This window comes from Loxodonta africana, chromosome 11 (genome assembly GCF_030014295.1).
Source record: "Loxodonta africana isolate mLoxAfr1 chromosome 11, mLoxAfr1.hap2, whole genome shotgun sequence".
Classification (NCBI taxonomy): Eukaryota; Metazoa; Chordata; class Mammalia; order Proboscidea; family Elephantidae; genus Loxodonta; species Loxodonta africana.
In genome coordinates, this window is record NC_087352.1 from 1,363,860 (window position 1) to 1,374,497 (window position 10,638).

Sequence of the window (10,638 nt, forward strand, 5' to 3'; positions counted from 1 at the left end):
CGTGCTCATGGATACAGTGGGTGCCTCCCTGCATTCCCCCAGTTCTGGTACAAACCATTTCTATTTTATTATGGGACTATTTTGGGCACTGCCTTCCTTATTAGAGTGTTTCTCTGCTATCACCCAAGACATGGTGGATATTTCAGGTCTCATGATTTTGTCTGTCACGGAGGCAGTCTCAGTCAACACCCAATAGCAGGTGAGTAATTGCCTTTCAAATGGTGTGTATCATACTGTAGCAACTGGAAGCTTTCTAGTCCAGAATAACAATGGTCGCCATAGGGTGGTGTTCTCAGGTTTTTGCCGTAAGTTCGTCGGCATGAGCAAGTGTGCAGACACCTCTAAAATCATGCCTGAATGTGGATCATAAGGGCCTAAAGGGAGAGTGAAACCACTTTCTTTAATTCAGACATAGCCTGCTGTTGCTCTGGCCCCCATTTGAATGCCGTTTTCTTCGGGTAGTTTTATGGACAAGAGGCAGCAGTATTCCCAGATAAGGAATATGCGTTCTTCAAAATCGAAATAGAGAAACCAAATGTTGGGCCTCTTGCTTAGTCTTAGGTGTAGATAGTGACAGAAATTTCTTATTGGTTGCCTGCAGAATGTCATGGGTGGCTCCTGCCCAAGTTATTCCCAAGAATTTCACATTTTGGGCAGGGACCTAGATTTTTACTGGATTTATTAACCAGCTTCTGCTAGTCATGTAGGCCACCACCGTATTCAAATCAGCCCTAGCCTGTTCTTTGGTGTTTGATGTTAACATAATATTGTCAATGTAATGTATCATTACGCTTGAGATCTACACCAAGTCCAAGTCTTCTCTAACCAAACTTTGACAGTAAGCCTGCAAATTCAAATAACCCCCTGGCAATAAACCAAAAAAAAAAACCAAACCTGCTGCCATCGAGTTGATTCTGACTCATAGCGACCCTATAGGGCAGGGTAGAACTGCCCCATAGAGTTTCCAAGGAGCGCCTGGCAGATTTGAACTGCTGACCTTTTGGTTAGCAGCCATAGCACTTAACCACTCTACGGTGCAGTAAATTGGGGTCCTTCCCACATGAAAGCAAACTGTGGCTGACTCTTTTCTGAGATTGGGATTGAGAAAAAGTCATTTGCAAAATTAATCACCAGTCTCCCCTAGCCTGTTACATTTTCTGCATAATTGATACCATGCCTGGAACAGCTGAAGCAACAGGTGACGCTATTTAGGCCTCTATAGTCTACCGTCAGCCTCCGCGCACCCTCCGACTTCTTCATCAGCCATATAGGGCTGTCATACGGAGAATTTGTTGGCACCAGCACTCCAGCCTTAGCACGTTTTTAGTCAAAGCAGTAATCTCCTCTTGTCCACCGGGTATCCTATACTGTTTATAACATTAACAACCTGAGTGGGCTTGGGCAATTCTAATGGTTCCCATTTAGCAAGTCATATCAATACTGGCCTAAGGACAGACTTATACCCCTTCAGTTTTACAATATTAGGTACAGAAAGTGTTCCCCAATTAGATATAATATCCATACCAATAATGCATTCAGGTAAGAGAGATGAAACTGCTTTATACAAGATCTGTTTAAATCTTCCAGTTCTCATCCAAACGTTCACCCTAGTCCCATCAACTGTTGCATCCCCATACCCCCCACCCCCATTCTAACCTTCGGCCCCTTCAAGATTTTATTGACAGGTTTTGGGATTACAGTGCATTGGGTTCTTGTGTCCAGGAGCCCAGGAAGGTCTCTTCCCCACCCCCAGGCCACTTTGCATGCACACTGCTGGGGGCTGGACCAGAAGGCCTTGGCCCCCTCATCAATCCTTATCTTGATCAACTAACTGAGCCTCTGTTTCAAATGATCCCAGGTGGGAATTCCCGTCATTAAATTCCTCCTGACTGGGGTGATTAGAACGGACTTGTTTAGGCCTCTTTAACATTGGGGGACCGGCACGAATTTACATTTGTTCACCCAGCCTCCTATAGTGCTGCACTAGAATCTTTGTCTCAACTCCGTCAATGTCTGCTATATTCACCCGTCATGGACTGAACTGTGTTCCCCATAAATATGTGTATCAATTTGGCTAGGCCATGATTCCCACTGCTATGTGATGGTCCACGATTTTGTCATCTGATGTGGTTTTCCCATGTGTTGTAGATCCTACCTGTATGATGTCAATGGGGGCGGGGGCGGCAGTTGTGTCGATGAGGCAGGACTCAAACTACACGATGGGATTGTGTCTTCAGCCAATTTCTTTTGAGATATTAAAAAGAGAGGTGAACAGAGAGACAGAGGAACTTCATACCACCAAGAAAGCAGCACCAGGAGCAGAGCGCGTCCTTTGAACCCAGGGTTCCTGCATGGAGAAGCTCCTAATCCAGGGGAAGATTGATGAGAAGGACCTTCCTCCAGAGCCAACAGAGAGAGAATGCCTTCCTCTGGAGCTGATGCCCTGAATTTGGACTTCTAGCCCACTAGGCTGTGAGAAAATTAATTTCTTCTTGTTAAAGTTATCCACTTGTGGTATTTCTGTTTTAGCAGCACTAGATGACTGAGACAACCCCGTTTGTTAGTAACCATCTAAAAATCTCTGTCCTGCTGGGGTAAGTTCTTTCCCCATTGCCTCTTCCCATTCCCCTATGAATCATCTTTATGTTTCTTGCATCTGTAAGGTCCACGTGGGGAAACTGTGCCAACAGATGCAACAAGGCTTCTTGGATTGTTGCTTCATTTTGCAGTAGCAAGGTTACATGGGTGCCCAGTAGAAGGGGCCCCCTTTATTGCCATATCTGCCGTGAATTGCGTAAGAAGCATACTCATTAGGATGAATATCCTGATCACCATGAAGCCATTCCAGCATGGCTCCCATCGCATGTCAGCTGCTTCCTCTGGAGTGTTCCACTGGGTATTTAGAGGGGGAGGGGGCAGTTTCCCTTTTCAGGGTAAACAAATCTCACTACAAATTTTATCCAGTATACCAGGCTGGCCGTCCCCTCTGGGCTAGTCTGCTCGTGTAATTGGATCTTGTCTCACCATTTGTGACTGTTCCATAGTGACTGATGGGTCTTGCATCAAGTCAAACACACTCTTCCATTCTGCAGCATTCAAACTAAAGATACTGCCCCTTAGAAGTCACTCTCCCAATCCATATGATTCTGATCTACATATTGAAGCAACTCCTTTACACTGTGCCGCCTGGTTTAAATAGTTTCTTCGTTTTGCCTATTCCTCTCCCAGACTACCTTCCTGGTGACCAACAGTCATAGGACTCACCCTGTTGCTCCAACATGATTTTTCTTTTCCATATTGGCCCTGAGGCTAGTGGTCTTCACACCAACTGGACCGGATCTGGCTTGGTTTAGTGCTAAAACCCCTACATTGTTTTTCCCTGCCCTTGCAGCCATTATTGATAACAGAAACCAAGGAATTGCAAGTCTCACCCTTTCCTTATCACTCTGTATTTCCATATGCACGCAGCCAGCCAAGTCCTCAGGAGTTACATCCACCATTCCTAATTCCCATGAATAGCTTTTGTCTTGGGTAACTAATTGCAGTGTAAGAGCTGCTTCAAATCCATGGGTGTTCATCCCATCCAGAAAACAAAGGTTTCTTATTCTCCCATTTATTCCCTTTTTCCCAAAACCACATATTCCTGTGAGTCTGTGCCATTGTAGCATAACCCACCATTCAGACATGAACTAAATGAATATAAGGATCAGCACAAAACTATTTCCTATGAGGCAAAGGTTAAAGACGTCCCAAATGTCCAACTTTTCCAAACTGCTTTCCCACTCCATCATCTCTAACATCAACTACTCCTCCCATCAGTAATCTCCCTCCCGTCTTTAATTTGCTGTCTCACAGAACTCACAAACTGTATCAAGGAAATGGCTCACATGGTTGCAGAGGTTGGCAAGTCCCAAATCCATAAGTCAGGCATAGGCTTCTCCTGACTCACGTGGCCACAGGGGCCGACCAACCCAAGTTGGCAGGCCAGATGACAGGCTGCTGGCTCACAAGGCTGCGGAAGCTGGTGAATCAGGTCAGATGACAGGCTGCTGGCTCACAAGGCTGCAGAAGCTGGTGAATCAGGTCAGATGACAGGCTGCTGGCTCACAAGGCTGCGGAAGCTGGTGAATCAGGTCAGATGACAGGCTGCTGGCTCACAAGGCTGCGGAAGCTGGTGAATCAGGTCAGATGACAGGCTGCTGGCTCACAAGGCTGCGGAAGCTGGTGAATCAGGTCAGATGACAGGCTGCTGGCTCACAAGGCTGCGGAAGCTGGTGAATCAGGTCAGATGACAGGCTGCTGGCTCACAAGGCTGCGGAAGCTGGTGAATCAGGTCAGATGACAGGCTGCTGGCTCACAAGGCTGCGGAAGCTGGTGAATCAGGTCAGATGACAGGCTGCTGGCTCACAAAGCTGTGGAAACTGGTGAATCAGGCCAGATGACAGGCTGCTGGCTCACAAGGCTGTGGAAGCTGGTGAATCAGGTCAGATGATAGGCTGCTGGCCCAAAGGGCTGCGGAAGCTGGCAAATCCCAGAATCGGCAGGTCCGATGGCACGCCACTGGCTCAAGTCACAAGAGCCGTAGGTCAGACAATGACAAGCCAGATGCAGGATCCAAATGCAGAGAGAAGCCCTCCCAGAGCACCCACATGTATACACTGTGTGCAAGCCATACTCCAGGGAAGGGCATAACTTGAGTAAGGATGGGACTTGAGTCACGCCCTCCTGCAAGGCTGTGACTCAAGACATACCCCACATTAGTCCTGACTCATTAACATATAGAGGTGAGGATTTACAACACATAACCAACCACCCAACCCACTACCCTTGAGTTGATTCCAACCCATAGTGGCCCCATAGGGTTTCCAAGGCTGTAAATCTCTACGGAAGCAGGGTGCCACATCTTTCTCCCTGGAGCCGCTGGTGGTTTCAAACCACTGACCTTTCAGTAAGCAGCCTATTACTTTAACTACTGTGCCACCAGGGTTCCTTACAACAGTAAAATGTAGGATAATTACATCAGATAACAAAATGGAAGAGAGCCACACAATACTGAGAATCATGTCCTAGCCAAGCTGACACACAACACCAACCACCACAATTTGTTAGGGTTACACACACCTTATTTGCATGGTCCCACCCAATCCCTATGCAAATAAGGTGGGAAGACCAAAGAAGAATTGATGCCTTTGAATTGTGGTGTTGGTGAAGAATATTGAATATACCATGGACTGCCAAAAGAACAAACAAATCTGTCTTAGAAGAAGTACAACCAGAATGCTCCTTAGAAGCAAGGATGGCGAGACTGCATCTTACATACGTTGGACATGTTGTCAGGAGGGATCAGTCCCTGGAGAAGGACATCGTGCTTGGCAGAGTACAGGGTCAGCCGAAAAGAGGAAGACCCTCAACGAGGTGGTTTGACACAGTGGCTGCAACGAGCTCAAGCAAAACAACGATTGTAAGGATGGCTCAGGACCAGGCAGTGCTTCGTTCTGTTGTGCATAGGGTCGCTATGAGCGGGAACCGACTTGGCAGCACCTAACAATAACAACCCAATCACTGTGTGGGCATCATGAAGACTATGGCTAGAAGGGCCATATTAAGTAATTGACTGCGCTGCATTGTAGTATCTCCACAATCTAGATTTGTCTGACTTTGTTAACTGTGCCCTCCGGCTCCTGTAGGGGAACAGATAGGCTGTGGGGGATGGGAGGAGGTGATAGGGAGACCAGGAAGGAGCCTGCAGCAAAAGCCTACAGGCTGGATGGGGTGGGGTGGGGGGAGGGGGGAGAAGCGGCAGTGGAGGTGGGAGAGGTGGATTGATAATGAGTGTTTTAAAGGGGAGCCGAGGAACGGGATGTAGGTGTCAAGTGAGAACGCTTGGGTGGCAGGCATGGCCAGTTCCTGGCCCAGGGAACTCCAGGCTTGGAGCCCAGGGAACTCCCGGTGTGGTGTTCTCAGGGAGGGGTGGGGCTGGACCTGAGAGCGCTGACCCAGTGACCTTTCTCGCTCCTGCAGGTTCCGGCTGAAGGATGGCCTCCGGCTGCAGGCCTGGCTGGGGCACACGGGCCGCGAACGCTGGGCGCCCAGCGGCCACCAGCACCTGTGTATCGAGCGCTTGGCGCCGGCCGGGTACCAGTGACGCTAAAGGGTTTTCTCTACCTGCGACAGGACGCGGCGCCCTCCATCTTCTCCCGCGCCCCTCCCACCACGGTGACAGCTGGGGGTTCCCACTTCCGAGGGGCCACTCTCCCAGACTTGCCACCCGGTAAATAACCCGTGGAGTCTGATCCCCAGCCCTCGCATCTGGGGCGGGGGGACCCTCCTAGAGTCAGACTCAGCGTTTCCCTCCCTAAGGTGTGGCCTTACCTGAGGAAAGGCCCCCTTGGAGTCTGGCCCTGATGCTTCCAGCCCCCACCCTCGCCTCGACTTCCAGAGGCCGAGCAGTCCCGAAGCACCGAGAAGCCGGTCTCCCCGCCTCCGCAGGAGCCCGTGCCCCTTGCTCCGAGACCCCGCCGTCTCCGCCCCTGGCCTGTACACCTGGTGGTGCCGGGACCTGCACCAGGGCTCTCCGAGGCCCCGGCCACCGCGCACCTGCTCCCCCGGCCCTTCCGCCCGCAGCCGGGGTGGGGCTGGGCGCGGCGCTGGGAGCGCTGCGGCGGCGGGTGCGGAGGCTGCAGCGGCGCCTGCAGAGCCTGGACTCCGGGGCCCGCCAGGCCCGCTGCGCGACTGACCGGCCACCCGCCCGGCAACCCCACCAGCCGCTCGCCCGGCCCACACACTGTGTGTCTTCTTTTAATCCGGGGTTTAATAGAAAACTCAGAACATTTCATCATATTTCCAAATTTTTGGCTTTTCTGGGAAAAAAATTTAGTCTGACAATGTCAAGCAGCAGTTGGTGGGAGCTGAGCCGTGGCTGCTGCATTTATTAATAACAATACTTAAGGAGCCCTTATTGCCTGCCGGAAAGGTCGGCAGTGCCAACCAGCTGCTCCACCTGAGAAAGATGTGACAGCCTGCTTCCTTAAAGATTTACAGCCTCGGAAACCCTCGGGGCAGTTCTGCTAGAGGAGTCAGAATCCACTCAACAGCTATCAGTGTTTGGTATTGTCTGCCAGTGTTTGGTATTGGAAATTCACTGTGACCTCCATACTGTTATGGTCCCCACTGTCAAGATGAAGAAATTGAGGCACAAAGAGGTCCAGTAACTTGCCCAAAGTCAGGCAGCTAGTAAGTGGCAGAGCCTGGATTCAAACCCAGATGTCTGGCCCCAGAGGAGGCCTGTCTTGGTCATCCAGTGCTGATACAACAGAAATACCACAGTGGATGGTTTTAACAAACAAAAGTTTATTCTCCCACAGTCCAGTAGCCTAGAAGTCTGAATTCAGGGAGCCAGCTCCAGGGGAAGGCTCTGGAGGAAGGTCCTTGTTATCATCAGTCTTGGCTTGGTCTGGGAGCTCAGCACAGGAACCTCAGGTCCAAAGGGTGCTCCCAGCGCTGCTTTCTTGGTGGTATGAGGTCCCCTGTCTCTCTGCTCAATTCTTTTATATCTCAAAAGAGATTGGCTTAAGACACTATCTAATCAATACAACTACCCATAATCCATCTTATTAACATCGTAGTGATAGGATTTACAACACACAGGAAAATCTCAGCAAATGACAAAATGGAGGACAGTCACACAATACTGGGAATCATGGCCTAACCAAGTTGACACATACATTGGGGGGACACAATTCAATCCATGACAAAGCCTGTGCTGTCCTGTTCACCTCCGAGGTTCCCATCTCGGCTCCTGTTTGTGGGTTTATGCTCCCGGCCTGGCCCCTGCAGGGCCTGAGTTTGCAATTACTGCACCACCGTCTCCCGGGCCCTACCTAAGGCCCTTTGCCTCCCTATTTTACTGTTTTTTTTTTTTTGGGGGGGGGGGTTGTTTCTTTAAAAATGAAGCTTTGATTAGGCCTTTTCCCTGCTTAAATCTCCAGGGCCAAGCATGAGGTCCTCGGCCTAGGCGTGGCTCTGAGGGCCCTGCGGGGTGGGGCAGTCAGAAGGGAGCCCCTGTAGCACTTCTACACACAAGGTGTCTCAGGCTAACAGCGATGGGGCTGGACATGGCCCACAGGTGTGTTTGGCCTTAAAAATGCTCTCAAGCAATTTCTGGTGTTTCCTGAAGGCTAAGCAGACCTGGCAAGACCGGGTTTATATTCCTGGGTAGTAGCAGTCAGCTGGAGCCCTGGTGGTGCAGTGGTTAAGAGCCTGGCTGCTAACCAAAAAGTTGGCAATTTGAATCCACCAGCCGCTCCCTGGAAACCCTATGCGGCAGTTCTACTCTGTCCTATAGGGTCACTATGAGTGGGAACTGACTTGATGGCACCTAACAACAACAACAACAGCAGTCAGCTGGAGCTGCAGGGTGGCTGCCCCTAGGGACTTTGAAGTTTGAGACTGTGGCCTGAGCTATCCTGGGACACAGGGGGGACATAGGGCAGAGCAGGTACAGAGCTCAGACTCAGGCCTGGGACTTATGGAGCCCGCCAGTCTCCTGGACTGACAGTGTCTCTTTCTGCCTTCTCCCCCCCATTGGATCCCTGTCTCCCACACATTCATCCCTGTCTCTCAGTCTCCTCTGCCCCACATTCAGCATTGTCTTTCTGGCCCCCACATCTCTCTGTCCCCTACATCTGTCTTCCCATGTTTCTGTCCCCCACATCTCTCTCCTCGCTTCCCCATACCTCTTTCCCTCCCATGAATGTCTGTCTGTCTCTCACATCTGCTTCCTTGACTCCGCATATCTCTCTTTGTTTTCTAATACCTCCCCACCTCGGCCTCCTTGTTCGTCGTGATGTCTGCCTCTTCCTCTCCCACCCCCGTGTTCCATCTCTCCCACATCCTTGCTTGGGATGGCTCAACTCCTTGGGCCTGAGGAATCCCGAACCCTCACCGTCATCTGCAGAGGGCCTGACGTCTCTGTGGTCCTTGCCCAAAGCCTTGCCCCTCCCACATGGACGCAAAGCCTGAGTTCCTGGACACTCGGCCCCTCTGGTACGTGAGGACCCGAACAGACAATGCTGCAGGACAGATGACAGAAGACAGATGAAGGTTCACCACACATGTGCCCCGCCCAATCCCACCACCCATGGCCAGAAGCTGACCTCTCTCAAGGGCCTGGCTCTCATCCCCCTCCCAGGGACCCCTTGGGCTTCAGGGCCAACCTGGGCCCAAGGCCTCCATCAGCCTCTGGGCACCAGGCCCCGACTACCCCCAGCTTGGATCTTTGCACTCAGTAAGACAACCTCAGAGCAGAACAGGGGCTGTCTGGGGGAGTTGTACCTGACTCTGAAGAGCCCCACCCAGCCTCTGCCAAGCCCAGTGCCCAGCTGGGATACAGCAGGGAACACAGCTGACAGAAATCCCTGTCCTCTGGTAGAGTAGAAGATGAATCAGTAAACTAATAAGCAAGATACTTTCAGATTGAATGAATATGTGATTGAGAGGACCTGGGGCGGGGGGTTCTCATCCTCTGAGCAGAGACCGGATGAGCAGCTGGCCTGGAAAGCATGTAGGCCAGGCGTCCCAGGCAGAACAAACAGCCCCTGGAAGACCCCAGTATCCAGGGTGTCCAATCAAGGGGGGCAGTATTGCTGTGGAGGAAATTAGAGCAGGGAAGGGTGTGTGTATGGGGGATGGCGTGCAATTATGGATAGGGAGAGCAGAGACAGTCTTGCTGAAAAGGCACCAATAAGTAAAATCCTAAAAGAGGGAGCCGTGCAGGTATCTGGGGGAAGAGCATTTCAGGTTAAGGAGCGGTGTGCAGGGGTCCTGGGTGAGGAAGGGCATGGGGGCCAATATGGCTGGGGTGAAAGGTGAGGGGGAGGGTGGTAGGAGGTGAGATCAGGAGATTGGAGAGGTGAAGGGGCAAGTGCACATAAGACCTTATAGGTGAGAACATTGGCTTTTACCTGGAGGGAGGTGCAGCAACTGGAAGCCTCTGAGCCCAGGAGGTCCCTGATCAGATGGCATTAATAGGTCCCTGTGGCTGCATGTAGAGGACAGACCATGGGGGAAGTCAGAACAGGGAGGAGGCTGTTGAAGTAGTCTATGGGGGAGAGGCTGGGGAATGGACCAGGATGAGGGCCCAGGGTGGGCTGGAGGATCAGATTCTGGGCCTGCCCGTCAGAAGGATGAAGGGGAGAAGACAAAGCCACCCAGCCCTGTTCAGGCTGGGGTGATGACAGGCAGAACAGAGCACATGCCACAGACAGCCCAGCCCAGGTGTAATTGCCAAGCCAGGACAATGGAGCTGGGGGGCCAGGGCCCTGGGCTGTTTCCAGAAGGGCTTCTGGAGGAGAACAGGTTTGGAGAGGGCTGGAGGGATCCATCGGCAGATCTGTTCCCTAGATACCCCTAAAGCCATGTAACATGGTTAGTAAGAGACTGCTGCCAGACTGCCTGGGCTTCAAGTCTTAGCTCTACCACTTACTTGCTGTGTGTCCTTGGGCAAGTGCCTTAAGTTCTCTGGGCCTAGTAAATGCCGTATGAGCATAGGATGATCTACAAAATCACCCTTCTGAGACACCCCTTATGTAGGGCAAGCACGGAGGGTGGGGTCACCATCACCACACACCTAGACCCCTG

At 51.4% G+C, this 10,638-nt stretch overlaps 1 protein-coding gene across 1 annotated transcript; it reads left to right on the plus strand.

Annotated features, from left to right (window-relative positions):
- Positions 1–4,549: 4,549 nt before the first annotated feature.
- On the plus strand, positions 4,550–9,290 carry THAP8 (THAP domain containing 8). The gene is given in 8 exon segments (XM_064293474.1): positions 4,550–4,581; positions 6,022–6,148; positions 6,151–6,216; positions 6,442–6,589; positions 6,592–6,664; positions 8,897–8,985; positions 8,988–9,045; positions 9,191–9,290. Coding segments are annotated over 8 exon segments (693 nt in total).
- Positions 9,291–10,638: the final 1,348 nt, after the last annotated feature.